Source organism: Pholcus phalangioides, unplaced genomic scaffold (genome assembly GCF_987345545.1).
Source record: "Pholcus phalangioides strain wild (caught in Gottingen) unplaced genomic scaffold, Ppha-v1.0 ptg000007l_1, whole genome shotgun sequence".
Classification (NCBI taxonomy): domain Eukaryota; kingdom Metazoa; phylum Arthropoda; class Arachnida; order Araneae; family Pholcidae; genus Pholcus; species Pholcus phalangioides.
The window spans coordinates 26,914,215-26,939,536 of record NW_028301600.1 but is presented as its reverse complement, the minus strand read 5'-3'; the positions used below and the strand labels follow the sequence as shown (position 1 = coordinate 26,939,536).

Genomic DNA, 25,322 nt, shown 5'->3' with positions numbered 1-25,322 from the left:
CTCGAGCCGACTCTAATTTCTGAAAATTTGTCATTTTTAAACATTTTTTCAGAATTTATTTTAATCCACTGCAATTTGGAGTTACGCTTCATTGCCCATGGTTAGCAATTTTTTAGTGATTTTAGCAATAAATAGCAACTTTTCTCTCCTTTGGCATCATTTTTAGCGATGTCCTGTATTTTACTGGGAGTCCTGATTTTTCGAGAAAAATACGGTCAGCTTATGTAAGTAAGCACGTCATCAGGGGATGAACCATAGATGTATAAAACCCTGAATAATAAATTCAAGTGAAGCATGTGTGTCGTCTGCTTGAAATCTCATGACAGGCATAAAGCCCTGTATAATTGAAGAAGAAGAAATCTCATGACAAATTATTTTCGTGAATCTCGCATGTTAATTTAAAGAAATGTATTCACAAATTTTCTTAATTTATTTTTGCCTTTTATGCAAATCATGCTTTCTGTGTTCTTCATTTAAATATGTAACTCGTTTTTTTGATCAAAAAGTGAGATTTTAATCCTCATATTAATTAGAGATTCTAATGTGTGTGTCTTATTGAACATTTTATTTTGAATATATTCAGACAAAAATTTTCGATATTTTCCTTAGAATTAAAAATTGTTCATTTATCTTTTTTCCGTTTGTTACAAATTCAAACTTTTCCCTTCCCTACTCAACTAAACTCAAAACTGTATTCATTTATTTAGTACAGTTCGCCCTAGGTTTATGAACTTAATTCATTCCTAAAGTCCATTCGTAAACTGAAAAAATTTCTTCCATAGCAATTTATAATGTAAAATTAATTAGTTTGTTCCTGGGACCCAGGAGATTTATATGGTGTGAGCTTATCCAACAGCCCCTGTACACATGGTCCCATAAGAGCCAGGGCTCTAGCCCTGAGACCCGACCCGGAATGATTTTTTTTCACGCCAAGTTCAATTTAGAGGGTCCCCGTCAAAGATCTTAGCCTTGGGTATGGGGGCCATGACTATGCATAAAACCAATGGAGGTCATTAAACTAACACTGAAAAAATAGCCATAATACAAAAGAGATGAAATTTAAGCAATATGAAAACAATGCCAGTACAATGTCTGATTTTATAATTATAATCTATAATCTCGGTGTCAAAAAATCTCTGCCACACTGCACTCTAAGCCAGACTTTCTCAACCACTGTGCCTGAGAGGATCGTAAATATTCAGTGAGAATTTTTAAAAGAAATTGAATAAATTACTTCCAAAGACATTCAAACATCATTTCATGACTAATAATTGAGTTTCATTTCAGAAATGTGAACTGCCTTTTTATTATAATAGTAATAAATTATTTGCTATAGATTAGTAATTAAATCATCAAAACTGTAATTTTTAAAAATCTCAATTCAAGTTTATTGCAAAAGTTTAACTTTGTGTGTGTAGGTCCAAGTGTGCCGTGAGATAAGAAAGGTTAAAAAACAATGTTCTGAGCCGAATTCATGGTTTTGCAAATCACTTGCTATCAGGCTGAGGCAATAAAAACTATGTAAACACTGTAAAATATTGAAATAATGTTTTTAGAAGTCATATTTACTGTTAGTTCTTGGAAGGTACTACTGCAAACCATCTGTGATGAAGTTCTTTAGTTTAGAGGCTTGACAAAATAAAAATATTATTTAGATGCCACCTCAATTTCTTAGGAGACAAGCATGGTATTTTGCTCAAGAAAAACGATCCTAAATAATGTTTTCTTGTACTTTTCCCATGTTAAAAGATGTAGTGTGATGAAATCAGAAAATTTTATGCCACCCTTAGACTCCAATTTAGAAATGGGTGGTATGCAGTTTAGACCCCCCCCCCTTTAGAAAGCCACCATGTCAACCTGGCACTTATCCAGCCCTGGTTTAGAGCAGCTATCTTTAACCTGTTGCTAGTGAGAACCATGTTGCTCCTTGAAGCCCCAAGAGTGTTCAATGCTGGTGTTAGATTTCATGTTCGTATGAGCAATTGCTCAACCCTTCAATTAAAAACTTTGTAAAAGTTATATTCAAGGATTACAATTATGGTATAAGTATGTCAAAGTTGCCATAAGGGGGTGCTCCTCATTTGATGATGGGTATAGGCAGCGCTCACGACTGGAGAAAGGTTGAAGACCCCTGGTTTAGAGCTTCATAAAAGTTTTGACTGCTGATCCATGGGTGGATGAGAGAAGTTGCATTTTAGGGAGGAGTAGAGAACCTTACTCTGACGAAATACAAGTTTTTAACATACTATCAGAAAAACTGTGCCTTGTGGCCACAAACTTCTGAAAAAAGCTTTCTTTGAGATTCAGTCTGTTTCACTTGTTCAAGGTGCTTTTCTCTGGCTTGTGTGTTTGTCCAAATCATTTTCTGTTGTTTGTGAATGAAATTATTTGCAAACTGAGCCGTTTGTAAACCAAGGGTAAACTGTAGAGTGAGAACAGGGAATTTTATTTTTACAGTAATTACAAACAATTTATTAATTTCTTGAACTCAGTTTATATTGTATTTCAAGTGAACATAGCTCATAAATGTATGTGTTTGGTACCCAGGGCCACAACTAGATACTTTGTCATCTGGGGCAAACAGGCACCCCTCGCTACGTAGGAGAAGCAGTTAAAGGATTAATTTTATGCCCTTTCTGATCCAGCATCCTGGGCACCAAACTGCCTGCTCCCCCTATAGTTTTGGCCCTGTAGGTACCCATATGTCTTTTCATGCACTTTGCACTTTTATTTTGAAATGGTGTAATTTAAATGCTGGTAGTGATGTGTGTGTACTTACCTTATCCTTGGAGGAAAACACTCTATTATAAGAGTTTGGCTTCTCGCAGGGTGACAACAGATTTGATCTGACTTTTATTGAAATAGAAATAAATATTATTTGGGTACTGCTGAATCCTATGTTGCAATAATTTAACCATTGAACCCCAAAATATATAAAATTCTTTACTGTCTTTTTTTTAAGTTTTTTGTCAAAGTCTTTTTATTTCTAGAAATAAAATGTCATAGTGTGGGAAAAATTATATAAAAATATATTCATTAGGTTAATGTAGTACCCAGGGCTACAACTAGATACTTTGTTAGCTGGGGGCAAGCATGGATTTTGGTGCCCCATGTAAGGGGCAGTTGTGTGTGTGTGTGTACGTGAAGGGTGAATTCGGTGCCCCTCTGGTTGAAGAATGAACGCCAGAACTTTGCCACTGGACTTATCCCGTTGCCGAGATCTCTTCCAGCCCAGCTTGGTTCAGAGCCCTGCCGTCAGACCCACCTTCTCCCCCATAGTTGCAGCCCTATATATATTCATATATATCATATTCAGATAACTTTTAAGCATAATCCGAAAGTTAAATAAAAACTATGGGAGAATCACGGCTAACTAAAAACTATGCCCTGTGATCTGGTCTCTCGAAAACTGTATAAATGGGGTTCTCTCCCTCCATTGTATTTCTTTTTTTCTTCATTTCCCTCTCCCAATCTGGAGACCATGTAGTGTCTGAATTTGAATGGTTTTGTACTACTACACTGATGTTTATCTATATTGCTCTAAAATAGAATGTTTTAGCCCCGGCATCTGATGACAATCCGGTAACTTTAGATCCTTTCTGCTCCTAGGGTTAGGAATGGTTTAGGGTTTTTTTAAGGTTAATAACTAGGGTTAGAAATCGTTTTTCACTTTAATGAGCATCAAAAAAAGTCAATCAATGGTCATATCCTTCGCCTCTGCCATCCTCCACCTGTTCTTTGTTGGACTTTTTATGAGAGCAAAAGACGTATGCCAGAGAAGTCGGTCCCTGGAAAACTTATCTTTTCAGTTAAACTTTCTTTTTCCTCCTTGAAAAAAAGATCAGTCATAAAAAATCGGTCTTGCAAATGGGGAAATCTTTTTGTGTGAGTTTTTTCTTCTACTCCCTTCGTATTACTAGGGTTTGAAGTTGAAGCTGCTTCAGGAAAACAAGAAAAGGGCTTTGCCCACTAGTGGTCATTTTTTATCTTCACTGATGGGGCAAATAGAAAGGCTAGTGGGGCAAAATCCCCACCAGTTAACATGTAAATAAAAGGCTTGGAGTTGGAGGAAGAGCTGTGGGGGTTATATATATGGTGTCTTTACATAAAAAGACTTAAACCAATAAGACTGATAAGCACTATCTCATAGAACATATAACGCCCCCTAGTGTTATGTAAGGGAAACTCAGAGTTCCACTCCGGACATCGAGAAAATAAGATGTCTGTATTTTCTGCTCCCGCTACATAAATTCTTGCTTATCTATATATTTATATAATCAATCTAAGTGTAACGTAATATAATAAATACTATCCAAGAAAATACCCATACGCCATCTACTCTGCATACCCAAGTGTAAAAAGAAACATAGCTAGTGGCAATGCAGCTCAAAGTTAGATAGAGTATTTACTCGAAGACTACAAAGGGTAGGAGAAAAAGTTTTTCATAAATCTCCTGACAATGAAAATATTAGTTGAAGAGTTAATAAGACACAACCAAGCTCTTATGGAAGCTGTCAAAGAGCAATAAAGCTTGACGTCAACAAACCACAAAGTGATGCAAGATTCATTGAGAGACTGGTTATTTGTGGAGATGAAGATTACAAGGAAGAAAAATCATCACTGCCCTCACAGGGACTCGAACCCCAGTCTAATACAAACGAACCCCATTAATATAGTCTTGCCAAATATACTAGGGTTCAAGAAAGAGTCATAAACAATGTTACAGACTTCTATGACCGAACCTTTTAGCCAGGCGATTGTGTGGCTGTGCAAGATTACAGATCTGCCAATAAGAGATGAAAGTTTGGAACTGTTCTCAACAAAGATGGGGTTTTACACTACACTGTAGATGTAAATGGAACTTTCTTCTAATGTCATGTCGACCAGATGAGAGCAGCTGGCACTCAAGTTCGGCCAACCTTGGTGGTACCCAGAGTCTCGGGCAAACTTTCATCAACTCCTTTCCCTGCAGACCCTGAGGTACAAATTGTCTAGAGGAACAAACAACTCTGGCAGAGATCAGCAGCAATCTACCAACACCAACTAAGGCACCAGAGATGTCCAGGAATGCACCAGCAATGTTCAGCGCTCTCATTCCCTTGCGACATTCCCACCAAATCAGGGAAACTTCTATCCTGTGGGATCTTTAATTAGCGGGAAGGAATGTGGTATCCTTATATATACAGATATAAGGGCCACAACAGGCAAATTTCCCTACATACTGGCTGAAAAAATATCCCATAAAAAATATGGATGTCAAGTAAAAAACCAAACTACCCAATATAAAAGCATATATCAACAAAAAAAATTAATAATATATAATACACTGCGCATAAAGATTATATTTGTTTTAACTAAGTGTATGGATGGCTTCTAGATTTATCCCACTGTGTCTATCATAGTACTTCTTTTTAAACGTGTCAATTGTGTTAGAATTCATGACCCTTGGAGGTAAGCTATTCCATTTATTGACAACCCTATTAGAGGAAAACTCCCTGTGAAACCACAACCTGGAATTGTCGTTTACTAAACGATATTGGTGTCCCTTCGTCAAAGGAGTTGATTGATGGTGTATTAATAACTCATGGTCAATCTTATCCATCCCATTAAAAATTTTGAACACTTCAATCATATCCCCCCAATATCTGCAAAGTTATAAAAAGAACTAAACTAAGACTGATAAAGACTATCGCATAGAACATACAATGCCCCCTAGTGTTATGCAAGGGGACTCACAGAGTGCCATCCCAGACATCGAGAAGATAAGATGTCTGTATTTTCTGCCCCCGCTATGTAAATTCTTGTCTATCTATAAATATGTATATAATCGATCTAAAGTTTAATGTAATAATATAAATACCTTATCCAAGAAAATACCCATACTCCTATGTATTATCCACTCGGCACACCAAATTGTAAAAGAAACATAATATATATATTTAAAGAGCATGTTTCTCTCTTAGTGAGGATTATATACTGCTATACATCTTTCTCTTTTTTTTTTTTTTTTTTTTTTTTGAGAGGTTGAAACAAAAATATTTTAAAAATTAACTTTTCAAAGATTTATGGCTGGCATATACGACGGTAGTAGAAAAATTGGCATTCTGTCTACATAAACTTGATCAACAACCCCTTTGATTGCTTAAGATTACATTATTAATGTGAATAAAATTTCACATACGGATTACATGCCTCTGCAGACTATATAATGATATTTTTCCTCAAAATAGTGAAACTTTCATCTGTGGATTATATGCACGAAATTACAGTATACCTTTTTTTAGATAGAATTTAATTCAAAGTTATCCTATCTTGGTGAAGTGTTTTTTTTTTACATCTTTCTTTTCAGGTTGACCACTTTGCTTATACAAATGATGATTATTTTGAACAGAGATATTTGATATCTGATTTATACTGGGACCATGCTGGTGGCCCAATCTTTTTCTACACTGGAAATGAAGGAGATATCACTCTCTTTGCTAACAACACTGTAAGTATAAATCTCTAGAATCACCATAAAATCATTCTCCATATTCATTCATAGGTACTATTAATAAATTTTCCCACCCATCATCTTAAGGAGCCTATATTTCTTGTGTTGACTGAAAATAGTACAATACATTTACCTTCAGTTGAACAACTTTTTTTCATGTTTGCTAGGTTTTTACTTTGGAACTAATTCAGTATCAGTTGTTCAATTTCTGGAAAGAGTATACAGATGTAAAAGAAGTTTTTATTTTGATAGCTTCTTCTCTCCCCCCCCCAAGATTAAAATCTTTTCAAAATTTTCATTCTGGTAAGAAAGTGATTAAGCCTATCATTTTTCATATACAATATATTAGTGGTGCTAATTAAATTTATACTTCTAGAGAGAGAGTAAAATTTATTTCTGTGAAACTAATCATAATTAAAAAGTAACAAAATGTTTATTCACTTCAGATTTTGTTCCTATATTTGTAATATATATATATATATATGATTTTTTCATTTGATAGGGTTTTATGTGGGAGATAGCCCCAAAGTTTCATGCTCTTCTTGTATTTGCAGAACATCGATATTATGGGTATTCACTACCATATGGTGATAAATCCTTTGCTGTAAGTGCAAATTTTCCTCTTGATAAAGATAAATATGAAAAAGGCTTAGTTATAAATATAAACTAACTTCATTTGAAGTTCAAGAGGACTAAAAAAAAAAAAGTAACAAAAATTTAAATAATTCTATTCCTTTAATACAGGATATATATAAATGATTTTAATATACAAATGATTAATTTTCTTGCATGATTATATATTGTGCAAGAAAATTATGATTTACAATTCACAAAGTGTAATAAATGCAGTAGATACCACTTATTAGAATCATGGATAGTATAGTCATTTGGGTATTGTTATCACTTCCTTTCACAAAATGCAGAATGGACCAATATAATAACATGGGGAAAAATTTGTTTATAGTTGTCAAGACTTCGGTTTATGTTATCAATTTTTTTTTACGCATTTTTTGAAGCTAAGGTTAAGCCAGATCTATTTTTTCCTCATAAGTTTTCATTATCAACCTGCAAGACTATGTAGGAGGTCAGAAGGTGTATCCTTCTTCCTTGTTTACAATTATTTCTGTACTCCTGTTCACAATAATACCATATTTGGCAGTTGTAGCTATGTACCCATGAAGCTACTTTTACAATGGCCTACCTATAGTGGAGACAAATGTAATGTAAAAAAATCCTTTCTTTAACTGTTTATTTCGGTTTCATAGTTACTCGGCTGAAAGACTTTCTTAGGGGATCTATGTAACATACTGTACATTAAAAAAGTTATCATAATTTGTAAAACATATTAGACAGTGTCGAACTCCCCATTAATGGGTGAATAATAATAAAATCAGGACTTTCCAACTGTGATTTTCCAACTTTTGAGACATGAATGTGAGCCCATGAAAAAAAAGTCTTTGCAGACTGCAGAGATCAGGTTGACCTTCAACTCAATATTTATATAAACAAAAGTTCAGGCACTTGCAACTTTAATCTTAAAAATGAAAAACATATGGCAGCACTTCTCGCACATGAAACACTCATGACTCAGACATCATAAGCAGGCCTGTAGCCATAAATTTCGTTCGGAGAGAGACCGCTTGCATTTTGGGGGGGGGGGGACAAAGTGATAGAACAATAGGTTTTTTGACCATTTTTTCAGTCATTTTCTCACATTTCAGGAAGGGGGAACCAGACCCCCAAGCCCCCCTGTCACTATGGCCCTAATCATAAGAATACTAGGGCCACATATATACACATGAAACACTTTCCGGCATTCACCAATTTATTAGGAATTACCCAGAAGAATATTTGCAAGGTGCATGTACAGTTCAGTAGTAGTAGTATATGCAGATAAAATGCTGAGCAGTTGTGTGGTTATTGTCATGACTTTGCATCATAAAAGTGCAAATTAGAACACAACTAATACAGTGGTGGTCAGATAAGTTGATTTTCACTGGCTTTGATACTTTGAGACATGAATTTGAGCCATTCTTTTCTTTGAAAAAATATCCCCAGATCATGTGCAAGTTTCTCGATTTCAGTTTGGAAGATAGATGACAGTACATTAACACAACACTTAACTCTAACATAAATGCACACGCACAGTTTGGTTTCACAATAATAAGGTCTAACAGAGCCACTTTCATAGGTAAATCGTGCTTCTACAGTGGTAGACATGTGGTTTGTTTATTGTGGAGTTGTTGAAGTATTAATTACCTGTAGATAAATAATATGCATGCAATTTCTAAAATCATTAAATTTCATTAGAATTTTTATTATACATTAATATATAAATAAGGATGCACAAACTTTTCAGTCCTTAAGCCAGATACATGATATAGCTACCACTTGTGTGCTAAAAACTGGTATACCTGTCGTGATGTTTGTATTAACACTTTTCTTCTGGAGCACATTTCACAGACTGAAAGTTGTACACCCGATATAAATATTCAAAATTTTATAAAAAAATCTCTGATATGCTGCTATTTAAATTGCTTTTCCACATTTTAATTACAAAATATCCTACCAATTAATTTAGTGACGTACAGGACAAATGTTGCTTGAATTTTTCATGACAAAATCTACTATCCAAGAAAGAGACTATTAAGGACTACTAAGGGTATTTGTGCCTAAGTAAACTTTGGAAAAAAAGTTTGTTTTCAGGGAATTGAACCCTCACTCTCTTGCAATTCAGGCAAATGCACTAACCAATGCACCACAGAGACTCAACTATTTCTTTCCATATTATCGCGCGCACAGTAGCATGATGTGCATAACAGACATAATAGCCTCCTTAACTTTCCTCCTTAACGTGATAGGTCCCCAGGCGGCAACAGTAGAGAGAGATGTTAATTTCTCAGCCCACAACCCATCCAAAAGAAAGACTTTCTGTATATTCATGCCGAGGTGAACTTTAGAAAGAAAAGTTCAATTTCTTCTTCAGAAATAAAACTCTGGTCTTGTTGCAAAATTTCCTATATTTTCTTAATCTCCCTATTCTTAACATTCTAAAGTTTGTCATCCTACACGACATAATATTTTTGTAATGATCATGTCATGCATTATCAAGTAAATTTGAACCATTTGGCCAAATGTTTCCATGGTCAATTGAAGATTCACCATTTTGACCGCCACAATATTTCTTTTCCTTGAAAGTTTTAAAGTCTGGATTTGATTCCCATCAAATTCTAACCTGACTGCCAGTTAATCTTTTGAAATGCTTTGCACTACAAATAAAAAACAAAAACATCACTTGAAATCTACCATATAATTTTATTTTTTTCAAATTTATTATGTAGTAAATAGCTCTAGAAATCTTACTAGAAATCATCACACTGTCCCTGTGTATTCTTGCAAGGCTGTTCTTTGCTCGTAAACTATAGGCCAATTCTCACGGACTAACTATACTCATAGTTATTGTAATGGCTAATGCTATGGGCAAAGTGACACACTGAAGCTGCTGTGATAATTTTGTGTGTAAGTTTATCTTAAGGGAGTTCATCCACTTGGTTTCCTCTAATAGATGGGTAACCCTTGAGCAGTGCTCCAGGGGTTATCTATTCATTGACTGCTTATCGTGTTTATTCAAGGAATTGTAATTGTGACACTCCTTATTTTTTCTTTTTGATAAAGAAATTCTATCACTGTAAAATTCCTAATATACTCCCCTCTACTATTGTTAACTCCCTCACGATCTCTGATTTCTTGTCTAATGTTTCAAAGCATATGTGTAATCTACCGCGTACTATTGTGCACCGCATACTCTTGTGCCAACAATATTGTATAAATAAATAAAATTGCCACCATTTAGATCATCAATCTTAATGGTCCATAATAACAATCAATGTTTTAGTTATGCCACTATTGCAGTCCATGAATGATATATCAAGACTGTTTACTGAATTTTATTCTAATTTTCTTAGCAATTTTTTTCACTATTTTTATCATGCTCACTAAAAGTTTTAAAATTCTTTTTTGGATTTTCATCTAACATGATTAACACACATTTAAATGTCTCCTACAGGACCATACTTTTATGGGTTATTTGACTACAGAACAAGCTCTTGCAGATTATGCAGTACTTATCAATTATCTGAAAAAAACTATTTCAAAAGCAGAAAATAGCAAAGTGATTGCATTTGGCGGATCATACGGGGGAATGTTGGCGGCATGGATGCGTATGAAGTATCCTCATGTAGTACATGGGTAACATATTTTTTCATCTGAATTTTGTTGGATAAAATGAGAAATAAACTTTTTCAAGACAAAAATAAAATTCATTGTTGAGAAAAAAATCTTTACGATCATAAATACAAATACAAGGCCACAACAGGCAAAATACCCAGCAAGGTGGCTGAGAAAAAGATGCCCATAACAAATATGGATGTCTATATTTTTAAAATACAGCAACCCAATTAAAAATTCAATTACAAAAACTAGAAAAAATGTATATACATGATTAAAATGTTATACAACGCCCATAAAATATATTTACAGTTGTCTTATTCTGAGTATGGATAGCTTCTCAATTTACCCCAGCGTGTTTATCATATTTCTTTTTAAACACGTCAATTGTGTTAGTATTTACTACTCCTGGGGGTAAGCTATTCCATTTATTAACAACCCTATTAGAGAAGAATTCCCTGCAACACCACAACCTAGAATTGTCCCTTACCAATCGATATTGGTGTCCCTTGTAAAAGCGCAGTCGATTGATGCTATACTGATAATTCATGGTCCATCCTATCCATCCCGCTGGAAATTTTGAACACTTTGATCATATTTCCCCGACACATGCGGTCATCCAATGTAAACATATTCAAAAAATGAAGTCTTTCTTCACAACTCAAGCCTTGTGTGTCAATAAGGACACACGTAGCTCTTTTCTGCACCCCTTCAACCAAGTCTATGTCCCTTTGTTGGTATGGTCTCCAAAACATTACATCATACTCCAGTCCAGGACGAACTAAGCCTCGGAAAAGCAGAAGAATGACTTTAGGAGAATGCAAAGAGACCTTTTTGAAAATTAAACTGAGCATTCTATTCACTTTTTTGACCTGAACCGAACAATGTTCAGAAAACCTAAACCGCCGTCAATGAGAATTACCAAATCAGTGACCCTAGTTGCATACGGAATAGTGACACCATTCAACTCGTAAGAGAAACGTGGGTTGTTTGAACCAAAACAAGTGACCATGCACTTGTCGGTGCTAAACATCATGCTCCATTCATTTTCCCATACTCCAATCCTGTTTAAGTTGGTCTGGAGCAACTCCCTATCGCTTTGATTCCCAACTACCAACGTAGCTTCACATCATCTGCAAATTTGCCAGCAATCCTATCCATACTCTGATAAAGTTTATTGATAAAAAGTGCAGAAAGTATGGGGGCCAAGGGCACTTCCTTGAGGAACTCCACTTGTGATGCCTGTCCAACCAGAGAATTCCCAGTTCACCATAACCCGTTTTGACCAATTTCTTGACCATGATTCTATCCAATTCAGCAAGTTGCCCCCAATCTTGTGTAAATGCTTCAAGAGTTTACCATGTTGGACCCGATCCAATGCATTCTGGAAATCAAGGTAAACAACATCTACATTTTTACCCTTACCCAAAGCCTTCATCACGTGATCATAGAAGCAAAGGAGGTTAGTTACACATGACTTCATGTGTTCACTTCATGCTCATGAATGAAAGGGATCAGTGTTGCTGGCTATCACAACTGATGCTTACAAAAAGTACCCAGCATTTGGAAAAATCAGTCTACATTCATGTGAGGCTAGTGCAGGGGTTTCCAACGTAGAATTTTTACAAAGCCCTTGATGGTTATAAGGCTGTTCAGCAGAACCCTTGATGATGATGAGGCTGTTCTACGGTTTCAAATAAATTTTTTGAATATTTATCAAAAAAAAAAGTGTGTTCATATACTGCTGTCTCAACAGCATCATAGCCCACAGGGCAAAATGAAAGAAGGCTCCACCACTACCTCTTAGTCTGGGTGGTGTATAGACAGAAGTGTACGCAGGGTCAACCTTTGGAAGATCACCCTTGAAAAAGCATTAAAACTAACAAAAATTGGTTAAAATATCATAAAAGGTTTGTTATAGGTAAAAGGTTTTTACATTATAAATTTACTATAGAGTAAAACCCACTAAATATCTCAGTTTGGGGGCAGGGGGTTTGCTCCAGGATTGTTGGGGGCACGATGAGCTCAGAGATACTTGCAGGGAAAGGAAAAATATTATTCCTACATAAAAATGTACCTTTTAACCTTTTCTTTCAGATGGGGGGATCTGTGCTTTATTTCACCTGGCCTGTTTCTCTGCTCATAGAAATTCTATATCCATGCCGAATGACAAAAATAACATGCTCCGTTATACAATGTAGGTAATTTTTTTCTCCGCAGCAAAAAACTCTAGTGTACATGTAAGCATTCTTAATCGTTCTCAAACTCTAAACGTGCCATTTGTAAACTTATTAACCATGAAAAAATTGTGTCTTTCTTAGTTACTTTTGTTCATAACTATCAAATGGGTGAAAACAAAGTTTTATCAGCCAAAATGTGCCTTTTAGAAACTACTATGCTGTACAGGATGTATTATATTAAGAAACATCATTAAACTAGAACCCCCCTTCTGCCACCTATCAAATGAAAAAACAACTCTTATGAGTAGAATTGGTGGCCGGTTTTTGATTAGTGTGTCGCATGCAAAAAAATAATATATCAGTAAATATTTTTTGAGCAATAATAGAGATTGAATTATCAAGTTTGCTGCAAAACTTCAACAGTTGATGTCTGCGTATTGTAGAATAAAATTAGTAATACTCGCAAAGTGTGGCCTTTTTTAGGTTCTTGTCATTATAATTAAATTAATTTATTTTATTACATTTATTGCAAATATTAATATTATTCTGCTACACACAAACATCAACTATTGAAATTATGCAGCAAACTTGACAATTCAATCTATATTATTACTCATCACAAATATTTACTAACATCATACTATATAAATTTTTTTCATGTGGGACACTAATCAAAAACTGGCCACCAATTCCAATAATAATAGTTCTTTTTTTAAATTTGATAGATGGCAGAAGGGGTTCTAGTTTAATGATGTTTCTCAATATAATACATCCTGTACTGTATAAGTTTCCTGAGTAGCTTTCTGTGTAAGTTTTCTAAAAGGCATGTTTTGGCTGATAAAATTTTATTTTAACCAGTTTAGTATAAATAAACAAAAGTAACTAAGAAAGACACCATTTGTACATGGTTAATAATTTTACAAATTGCTTGTTTAGGGTTTGAGAATTAATGAGAATGTGCTTCCGTGTACATAGTTTTTTACTGAGCAGAAAAAATTCTCTACATGGTATAAGGTAGCATGTTATTCTTTCATCATATTCTTCATCATTCTTCACAGATATTGAAATTCTATGCACAAAGAAACATCAGGTCTGTGCAAATGAAATTAAAGAGAATGTACCCACTATCTGGAAAATAAAAAGGATAATTAGTAACACTGAAATAAAGATTTTTTTATTTAGCTCAGAAGGATTTTTTAAGCCGGCAGGGATTCCTATGTGTAACAACATTATTTTTTACTCAATATGTGAGAGAAAGCGTTAAAGTAGAGTTACCAGAAATTCTCAAACTTGGACATGAGGATGCATGCTCACGCATCTTCGACTGTCCCTAACATATGGTTACAAGAGATGGTTCCACTAACCAACAATGAACAACAATTATTTTCCAACCAAAACAGAACCACACCTCAAGTGCTTTTCACAACGGAGGGTATTTATTAATTATTGTAGTGTCCTTATAAAAAAAAACTAAACCAATAACACTGATAAGGACTATCGTGTAAGACATGCAACACCACCTAGTGTTATGTAAGGGGAACTCACATAGTTTCACCCTGAACATCAAGCCAATAAGATCGGTGTTTTTCAAAGTGCGCAATGGTATAGTCCACGGAGGTGATGGAAGCTATGGATACAGTATCCTATGGTATCTTCTGAGTTGGGGGGGGGGGCGGCAATGAGAAAAAAAATTTCTGATGAAGGGGGCAATGGAACAAAAATTTTGGAAAACTGTGGTCTATACCCTCTGCTCCTGCTATATAAATTCTTGTCTATATATGTATATAATCAATCTAAATTTTAACATAATAATAAATGCTTATCCAGGAAAATATGCATTTCTACCATGCGGTTGGGTTAGAACAAGGTTTACCATATTTATTGCTAATTTGTCAAACTGAGATCATCCGAATTTCTTGCCAATCGCTAGTAAGCGAAGGGGTTAACACTGTTTCAGAAACAGTGTTTCTATTTCCCTGATGGCTAACCATGGCCCAAAGACTTTCATCAAAGCCCGACTGGCGCCAATGAAAGAATCTTTGTTATATAGAAGATTCTTTAATATTGTTGTCTACTACAGCAGGACACACATCCCCCATATGACTACTTCACCAAACACCAACTCTGGTCATATCGCTATATTGCAATTTACTGCCATTAAGGAGATGGGTTGGAAATAAAGACACTGTCTATCGGTGGTTGCCTCAAGCTCATTAGAGAAAAATGGGGAAAATATCTTATCTATAGCCTCCCTCGAATTTGAACCCGGGACCATGACACATGACAACAACCTTCACGGTAGTAGACAAGCATCTTACCACCATGCCACTCAGGCACCCCCCATGTCTCGCATAATTAAAATTAGAAAATACTTTCTTTTTCTTGTATGCAGAAAACCTGCTTTGTACCTACTGTTCTGTTCTTTTACTTTCAAAGAGAGCCAAAATTTAGCCGTTGAAATATTCTTTGTTGTTGGCTGGGAAGGGTGTGGCAGCCTTCAGTCAAGAAAAGAGCTTTTTTTTTCTTCCAGACTGCTGAACCAACACCCTCTAAGATAACCCTTTTTCTTTAGGGGTATGGGCTGAACTCCATCTTTTTTCCAAGTAATCTGTAATGAGTGATGCTTTGCTTTACTTCATGCTTACTCACCCTCCCCATCTGTTTTCACTCCTTATCTTTAACTGATTTGTGATTGCTCCATGTATTTTATTTTCCAGCATCTTTAACAGATTTTCAGTCTCTCGTTTTGCTTCCAAGTTTTCTATTATTCATTCTCTTGATATGTCATTTCCTTTTACACCATTCACTGGCATGTTTAGTGTTTAATGGAAAATGGTTTCCAGTTGCGCATTAATTAAAATTTAGTAAATATATTAAAATAAGGTAACAAACTAGCATCCCTCGCAGCTACAGTGACCATTTTTGTCACATCATTATCATATTCTGCATACCAGGGTTAATTGTATTGGGATCTACAATTTATAGCCGATTCCAAAACAGACACAGTTCCAGAGGAAGGCAATCGCCTTTTCCAAGATCTGAATACTGTCAGAAACATTGGTCTGTATCATAAAATACGAGATGATCTAACAAACTTATGAAATAAATCATCCTGGACCTGTCCTTTTTTTAACGGTCATCCCACTCAGGCTACATTGCTTTGAGATAGAGCAGCTATACCGACATGTATAGGGGCTTCCACATCTAGGAATGTGGTTTGCCTAGGTCATTATTTTCTATGCACACACTAGTCACAATTTTTCACGGGTCCCTTTATTAAAAAATATATATATAATAGCCCCTGTGCAATCATGTGAATGAGCAGGCAAGGCTTGAGACAAAATTCTCACCTGTGCAAGACATCATTTTGGTGCCTTTCTGGCATATAAGCCGCATGAGTAAAATTACCTGGAGGAAACTCACAGATTTTTGTATATGCCATGAGTAATATGGTGAGAAATAACATAGGCAGTTTACTCATTAAAGCTCTTATCCTGGGCTTTATATTCACTTACTTCATAAACTTACACATATTTATTGTATACTATCCGAGTTGTGTTCCAGCTAGATGAAATGAATCAGAAATTACAATGGTTTCTGAAAATTTTTCCATCCAATATAGCCATAGTTTGAAATTTGCAGAAAAAAAATTTCATTTTCATTCTCATTTTTGATTTGGAAGATAGATGGCAGCACTTTAACACAAAACAAGCGCAACACTTACATGAATTATCTTTTTCGTTTGTTTGAAGCTAACAATGACCATGGAACAAAGTAATTTTAATTAATGCTCATCTGGAAACCATTTTCCATTAAACACTAAACATGCTGGTGAATGATGAAACGGAAATGGTATATCAAGAGAATGAATAATAGAACATGAATAATAGAAAACTTGGAAACAAAATGAGAGACTGGAAATCTGTTAAAGATGCTTAAAAATAAAATACACATGGAGTAATTGCAAATCAGTGAAAAATAGATAATGAAAACAGATGTACTTGGATTGAATTTTGTGCCAAAATAGAATCATTGTATTATAAATATCTAATAGTTTAATCATTATTCTACAGTTTTTGTTTCTATAGTTTAAATCAAAAATAATTTAATTCCATAGTTTAAATTACAATCGTTTAAGTTAAAAATAATTTAAGTCTACAGTTTCAATCACTCTATTTAAATTTCTGAGAATTTCTAATAAATATTCTAAGAATGACCCAGCAAAAGAAGTCATCTCAAAGTATGTTCAATCAAACTGAGGTAATGATCAAGAGCGAACTCAAAAACAAACACTTATCATTTTAAATATGAAATGGGTAAATTCTGGTAAAAGAAGCAAGATAAAATGTTCAAAAATGTTTGAAACTGAATAGAACAAAAGCACAACTTAGACTTGCATCAGCGTCAAAAACAAGAAAGATAATTACTCTTCTAATGAGTTTTAAGTATCTCCTTTAATGATTTTGTTTAATTAGTGATTACCAGGTCTACAAGATAAATCTAAAAATACTCATTTTCAAATTATTTCTAAAATCTGTAATACCATATGTTAGCCTTTCATTTATTGATATTATAGAGAATGTAAAAATATATATGAATATCAAGAAGTGTCTCAAAATTTTTTTATGATTTTAAAAATTAAAAAAAAAAATTTCTTCTAGAGGATTAGATTTGAGATAACACTTTTCTGAAGTAAAAAGTAATCCTGTGTATGCTACCGCATATATGTGTATAAAAACCGTGTATTTTATTTACTGCCAAAATTTTAAAGTGCTACAAAACTGATAAATGTTGCTACAAAAACAACATTTTTGCTGCTATAAAAACAACATTTTTGCTGCTACAAAAATCAAATTTTCATTTTCCACCCGTGCTTGTTGAATTTCTTCTTCAACAATGCATCAGATCAATGTTGACAAACTTTCTGTGTTCACAGAAAATACAGCAGTTGCATTTGGTAGCCTTTCAAATTGCAGCTTAATTATGAGACGTTTCTTCATAGCCTTGATATGTCAACAATTAAAAATAAACTGGCCCACTATAGCAGCTTCTTTGTTCATCAAGACTTGGTAGAAATCCTCTGCGATTCTTTTCATGAGATGGGAAATTTTCTGGTCATCTGCCATTGATGGATCAACTTGGCAACATAATGCCAGAACATCTTAGATGTAGGACTCAAAAATTCTCACATGGATGCTGTGCCTTGGTTCTCAACAGGTCTTCTGCTTATCGCTTGATATCTTCGGGTTGTCTAAATGCCTTTTTGAAGTCTTGTTGAAAAATTTTCCAGCTAGGGATGAGGTCATTGTTTTCAAATCATTGTCTAGCTGTGTCAATCAAAGAGAACACAATGTTAGTTAAGCAAACTGAATCATCCCAATGATTTTCATTGGTGGTACTTTCATAATCTTTCAACCACTTCTGGAGATTTTGACCATCAGTTCCAGAAAATGTGCAGTGGTCCTGAAGCACTTGATATGTAGGATAAACTGGAACATACCAGGAGCAGATTAAATAGATCAAGCTAACAAATCACCTTCCGGATTCTTGGACTATAGCCATTGGGTACCGGAGTCTTCTCTTCTCCATAAGTCAGGCAGTGATACAGGTTCATAACTCAGCCCTTGCAGTCTATGACTTCTTATTAATAAGTTTTCTGTAATTCTAGATTACCTGGCGCCTCCATCAAAAGATGTCACATAGTTTCTTTTATTTTTCATTACAGAACAACTACAACAGCCCACTCAAAATCCAACCAGAACACCACAAACATTCACCGGAATAATTCAGAAATAATAATGAAAAAAAAAAACAAGAATAAAATATGCTTTGTTAAATGATAATCTTAGATTCTAGAGTTAATAATAATATCTTAAATTGATAATTCTTAAAGTTAATAATAATTAATTCTTTGTATTATTTTTCTGTTTTGTCACAATATGAAAGAGATGAAAGGAAAACAGTGACAAAGCCATGTTTGCTTCATTAATATAATCTGTATTCTCATTGTTAGTGCCCTTGAAATCTCGTCATGGAGCACAATATCCTCCAAGACAATTTCATGATTATTTGAGACACTTGCTACCAAGTTTTGTGTCATTGACCGCAAGGTCGGATTAAAACGTTTGAAGGTCTTAAACACTTGAATGGTTTTGGTCCCCCCACCCTCATATCTAAAAGTATATATTACTCAATATTGAATCTATAAAAAAATTAAATTAAATTTTATATTTCAGAAGTAAAACTAATCTGGGCAGAATTATATGATTTGAATATTTTTAAACACGGACATAGAAAGAAAAAGGGGGAGGGAGACTTTCAACTTGCAAATCATTGATAATATCTCTTGGATCATTTTTGTTTACTTTTGGGACATCTTTGAACATTTTTGGAATTTTTCTTTCGCAGTTCCCAAAAAGACACCTTAAATTTTTAGACTTTTTTTCAAAATATTTTAAAAACATTTAAAGATATTTTCTCCCATCGACTGCTTGTTAGGATTTCACAAACTGACTTCAAACGCAACCACGGAATCTTAGCAGGGCCGATATTACATTATTTTTGGTGAACCATAATCATTGGGTACCTGTTCTTTCAGATGCATTTTTGAGTTGCAATCTGTTAGCATTAGCTTCTTGAGAATTTTTTTAGTTTAGAGCTTCACAAAAGTTTTAAATGACTTGCTGATCTATATGCTGAATGAGAGGAGTTCTACTTGGGAGTGGGTGTGGTAGCTGAGGTTGGTAAGATACTCGCCTAAAGTAAAAGGATGTTTAGAGGTGTCGCGAGTTCGATACCCGGTTTGTCTTTGTCAGAAATTTTCCTGACACAAGGGTACAATAGAAACGGCGACATGACAGTGACAGAAAAAGACTGCTACCACAGGTAGTCCCACATTGAGGGGTTATCACACCAACCTCTCGGTGAGTATAAAAAAAATAAAACAAGCTGCCATTTGGAATTGGCAATAAATTGCAGGTTCCGGTCTAATTATCCCTTGTGTACAGAAAATTACCATGGTGCAGTAAAAATTATCAAAATGACCTAATTGGGAGTGAGAACTTCACTCTGATGATATTGAATTCAACCTTCTCCTCTGTCAATTAAAAATAAATCACCATGGGCCACAGACTTTTGAAATATGCTTCCTTCTGGATTTAATCTGGCTTGTGTATTCATAAAGGGTTATTTTTTGCCTCCTTGTGTGCATGTTTGTAAACCAAGACTAGTTCAAAAACCAAATGTTTTGCAAAGCGGTCATTTATAAACCAAGGGTTGGCTGTATTTTTCTTCATTGTAATTTCATGATCTCCCTTAAACATGTGCATCTCAAGGGTCAAGACCATTGATGAAGGCATTTTTTTACAGAAATCTATATAGAACTGAAAAAAAAGTAAAATAAATTTATGACATACATGCTTTTTTGAGTGTGGGGGGGGGGTGTCATTGAATTTGAATTTAGAAATACCATCTCAAGATGTGATATTTTGGTTTCAGAGCCATAGCATCTAGTGCTCCTGTTTTGCAGTTTGCTGCTCTTACACCATGCAATAAATTTTCAGAAATAGTGACTCTTGATTTTCATCAAGCTGGTTCTCAGTGTTCAGCATCAATAAAGAGATCATGGGAAGTAATAAGGAGTTTTGGAATGACAGGTATTAGTTTTGTCCGTTTGAATTTCATAATGCAATGATTATAAGATAAATGTATCCGTATCTGGTTATGATATACAGGGTGAACATCACCTGTTCTGTCAAATGAAAGGGGGTCATAGAACTGCCCAAGTGGAACGTGAAACACTGTAATGGTTATAATCATAATCGTTCTGCAGTATTATTTTTTATTTTATGGAAGCTGTCTGGCAACGCTTTGACACACTTGCTCTCTGTGTGACAAAGCCGCTTGAAAGTTGCTCTTAATGCAGCTTTGTTGTGTGACTAAGTGTATTTTTTGGTGTCTAATTTAATTAGAATTAAACCACTTAAACTTGTAAACAATCACCTAAAATAAATTGTTTAGGTTATGGGACCAGGCATTTCAAAAATTCTAGTTGCGTTTGGCATCCTCTTAGAAATTTTTGCGGGATAATTGCACTGGGGTGAACCTGCATCTTCGCATGTTTCTATTGTAGCGTGATTAGGCTTAGTCACTGTAAGTATTTACTGTGTTATGAACTGTGTGACTTATGATGGAGTTCAAAGTGAACATTGGAACACTTGAAGGTTCTAAGAATTGGACAAAGTGTGTGTGTAGAAGAGACAAATCAAATTACTTTTGTGGCACAACAATGTTTTGGGCATTGTAAATGGTGATCGACCGATCCTGGTGCAGATGCCACTGCTGAACAGAAGGCAGCTTTTCAGACAAACAGCAAAGTCTTCATGAAAAGTGACACTCTGGCTCACCTGATATTGGTGAGTACAATTGATGATGCCAATGCCAAGTTGACTTCAACTTGTGATTCTGCAATGTCAATCTGAGAAAAGCTAATTTCCATTTATGAGCAGTTTCAGGCAGTGTGTCAACTATCTCATGGAACTGTGAGAAAGATCCCTCAGAGGATATTTATTGTCGCTTTAATTTTGCAGCTGCAATGGAATTTTAGTGAGCTAAATGATGAGTTAAAAAGATTGGTGAAGACAACTGCCAGATCTTCTACTTATGAACAGGATCATGTCGACTCTTCCTGTCGAATATTTTGAGTTTCAGAGCATGCAGAATCTGTTTCTGTACAAGAAAGAACAATTAATAAGTTGACAAAAAGACTGGCTTATTCAGATGAGGCTATCTGTCAAGCCCGAAAATACTGTTTTGGTGTTGTCGAAAAAGTCTTTCAAAAAGCTTGACAGGAAATGCTACATTTGCAGAAAAGCTGGTCATCTGGCAAATAACTGTAGACAAAATGGCAAGACGAATAAGCCAGCTGCTGATGCCTTTATATGTTCTTCAGAAAATGTTCAGTCAGATGGTACATGGTTCGCTGATAGTGGAGCATCAATTCATATGACAAGTCACAGCTACTACTTTGTGCCATTTAATCCTTCCTTAACACCAAAAACAGTCCATGCAGGAAACAGAGAATCCTTGCCTATGGAGAAAGAATTGTCGAAGTTGGAATGTTTATTGCTGGAGATAGAAACAAGCTGCTGAAACCACCAGCAAGATTGAATAATTATGTTCTTCTGGTAGAGCACTGTGAGCCTTAAACATATGAAGAAGCTATTTTTCGAGGCTGTAGTTCTGTCGGTAGAAAATTGGTTGTCGCTGGGTCTTTCATATGAAGTAAAATGCAGATGATTCTATTCAGCATTATAAAGCTCGACTTGTTGCTAAGGTCTTTAGTTAGAAAGCTGGTATCGATTTTTCAGAAGCCTTCAGTCAAGTTGTGAGGTGGGATACAATAAGGACTGTTTTTTTTAACATTGCTGCTAGTAAGAATCTTATACTCGCTCAGTTTGATGTCACGACAGCCTTCTTCTATGAAGGAATTTATATGAGGAAATTTTCATGGATTAACCTGGATTCACTGATGGTACAAAACAAGTTTCTAAATTCCTCAAAAGCATTTATGGTCTAAAATAAGCACTCAGGTGTTGGAATGAGAGATTCAAGATGTTTACAGCTGAGACTGGGTTGCAACAATCATTATCTGATTCATATTTTTCTATGATGAAAAATCACGCCTTCTGTTTTTGTATGTTGGCAATGGCATAATAGCTGCCAATGAAGCAAATTCATGTGAAGAGTTCCTTATGAAATTGAAATCAAAATTCTCTTTGGTTGTGAAGATACCTGGGTATTTTCTAGGGATATAAATTAATGCCCTTTAAAATTGAGACATATCTATACACTAAATTGCTTATTGCAGAAAAATTTTGGATTGATTCAAAATGTCTGAATCAAAGCTAGTTAGTGTCCCAATGGAGAAAGGCTCTATTGTGGCTGATTCTGTTTCACTTTCAGCAGATATACTCTATCGTGAAGTCATTGGGAGTTTGTTTCTGGTTATTGTCTCATCTGCTTTATGGGTGAAGTTCTTTCACAGGTGCTGGATAAACCTCAGAAAATACATTGGAGCATCGTAAAAAGAACATTGAGGTATCTCAAGAGTACTGGGGGATAATGTATCAACATAAGTCAAAGTGTGACCTAGAGTCATATAGTGATGCAGATTATGCTGGTGATCCTCTTTGACAATGAGATCACCCACTTTAATAATATTCATGTGCAGTGGAGAAGCAGTGTCATGGAGGAGCCAGTATCAAAAGTTTGTAGCCTTATCAACAACTGAAGCAGAATTTGTGGCTGCCAGCCAAGCTGGTAAAGAATCAATTTGGCTACATTCTTTGCTTCGAGAAATTATTGGTTCCACAGAGCCTCCTGTGTTACACATCGATAACAGAGTGCTATTCACCTGAAACCCTGAGTTTCATAACAGAACGAAACACATAAATGTCAGGTACAATCAAAAAGATTTTTTAAAGTCAAAAATAGACTTTATTCTTTTCTTCATCAATCCAACTTTTTCTCAGATAATCAATATGGATTTCTTCCTAACAAAAATACAGAATCAGCCCTTTTAGAAATCTCCTCTACAGTTTTTAAAAATATTGATAATTATCATAAAACAATAGCTATTTTTCTTGACATCAGAAAAGCTTTTGACAGTGTGTGCCATAAAATACTTCTACCAAAACTTGACTTTAGCAGAGTGAGAGGAACTCCTCTCAACCTTTTAAAAGCTTATATATATATTGTATTTATGTAATATATTGTATTTACTTGCATATAGGATGAAGTTTTTTGTTCAATTTTCACGGTTTCAAAAATGTAGGTCATTCTATTATATGCAAGCAAAAATTTGTTGCAATTTTTTTAGTAATTTTTATTTTGGGAGTTGTAGCAAAGCTTTGGAGGGAGAGTCCAAGTAGACGAAAAATGATAGTGTTAAGAAAACATGATTTTTTTTGCCTAAATAAGTACATTTTATGCTACTGTCTGTGAATGAAATAAGGAGTTGCTTTAATTAATCTAGTGTTTTCTTTATTTTTTGATCTCTAAAATCATGCCTTGTCTTATATGCAAGCAAATACAGTATTTATTTTTATTTCAGAAACTGGTATTCAGTGGCTGTCTCTGAACTTCAAATTCTGTGACAAATTTACAAATTTGAATATAGATGAACTGATTAACTGGCTCAAAGGCACATGGGAAAACTTAGCTATGACCAACTATCCTTACCCTACAGAGTTTTTAATGCCTCTGCCTGCAAATCCAATCAGTGTAAGTTCTAGATGCTAAAAGTTGAACATGTGTTCGAATATATTATAAATTCCACTAGAAAAAAATATTATTTTCTTCAAGTGCACAAATTTTAGCCAAAGGACATTTGAGAAGAAAAAAAAAGAAATTAATTAAAAAAAATATTAAGGATTAATAAAGAAAAAAGTGAGGTAACTGAAGTTGTTTGATTGAAGGCTCTTGGGAGGGGTGATCGCCCATCGCCTATTGTTTGAAGGCTCCTGGGGGCGATCGCTCCCATCGCCCTGGCCTGGATCCACAACTGCTGTCAAGTGAGAAGATGGGAATGTAAAATGATTGTTATTTCCCCATTTTTTATGACTTTTCAAGTGGGGTTGGGCCATTGATTGCTGTTCAAATCTAAAAAAACAATATATGCGTATAATGGTATATACAAATCGCAAGAGACTGTTGACACTTCAAATTTGTAAATGGGAGGTGATAGCACTTTCTAGAGCATATTTTGGTGACAGCCCTGCTTTTCGGAGTAGTCGGTCAGCCAATGAAGGATGCAGGAATGTCGAAATCACAAATCAATGGTGAGATTGCTTGACAAGATATGCAGACTTTCAAGAAGGGCCAAAAACATGAATATAAATTCGATCAAACTGAAAATCTGGTGATCCTAGTGGAATTTTCAATTTTAATTTTTGTTATATTAGTTTTAAATAAGTTGTAAGAATTTTAATTATCTTAAAGTCATTTCGAAGGTAAGCCATTTCTTTCTGTCTTTCTTCCTGCTTATAACGCGCAGATGCAAACTTCACTAGTTTGAAAAAAACAGGGCACCCATATATATAGTCCGCAGCAGTATATAACCTGCTCATGAGAAAATTTCATTTATCAATATAAAATCTGTCTCAAGGAAGGGGGTTGTTTAATACGGTTTTGAGGAGAAAATGTCAATTTTTGTACTGGAATCTACCCCATCTACAAATATTTAAAAAAAATGTTTTTTAAATACATTTTTAACGTAATTATAACAAAACCTCTCATACAAAATAGCTGTAGATAAGACATGGTGGTTTATCCACACTCTAAAGCCACTTCAAAGTTAAAACTCTTTATGCAGCTTTGATCCACACTAAGAAATTCATTTCCGACTTTTTGTTTTTACTTTA

At 34.8% G+C, this 25,322-nt stretch overlaps 1 protein-coding gene across 3 annotated transcripts in view; it reads left to right on the top strand.

The window, feature by feature from the left end:
• The first annotated feature begins 272 nt into the window (after positions 1 to 272).
• LOC149085122 (lysosomal Pro-X carboxypeptidase) overlaps positions 273 to 25,322 on the top strand; it is a 55,276-nt gene continuing 30,226 nt past the window's right edge. For 2 of the 3 annotated variants that reach the window (XM_089232934.1, XM_089232936.1), the window contains exons 1-6: positions 273 to 505; positions 6,350 to 6,490; positions 6,996 to 7,097; positions 10,560 to 10,741; positions 20,398 to 20,555; positions 24,014 to 24,183. In XM_089232934.1, coding sequence (XP_089089060.1) covers positions 407 to 505; positions 6,350 to 6,490; positions 6,996 to 7,097; positions 10,560 to 10,741; positions 20,398 to 20,555; positions 24,014 to 24,183 — 852 coding nt within the window. In that variant the 5' untranslated portion in view covers positions 273 to 406. The remainder of the gene's footprint in view (positions 506 to 6,349; positions 6,491 to 6,995; positions 7,098 to 10,559; positions 10,742 to 20,397; positions 20,556 to 24,013; positions 24,184 to 25,322) is intronic. The other variant, XM_089232935.1, reaches the window with a different exon arrangement.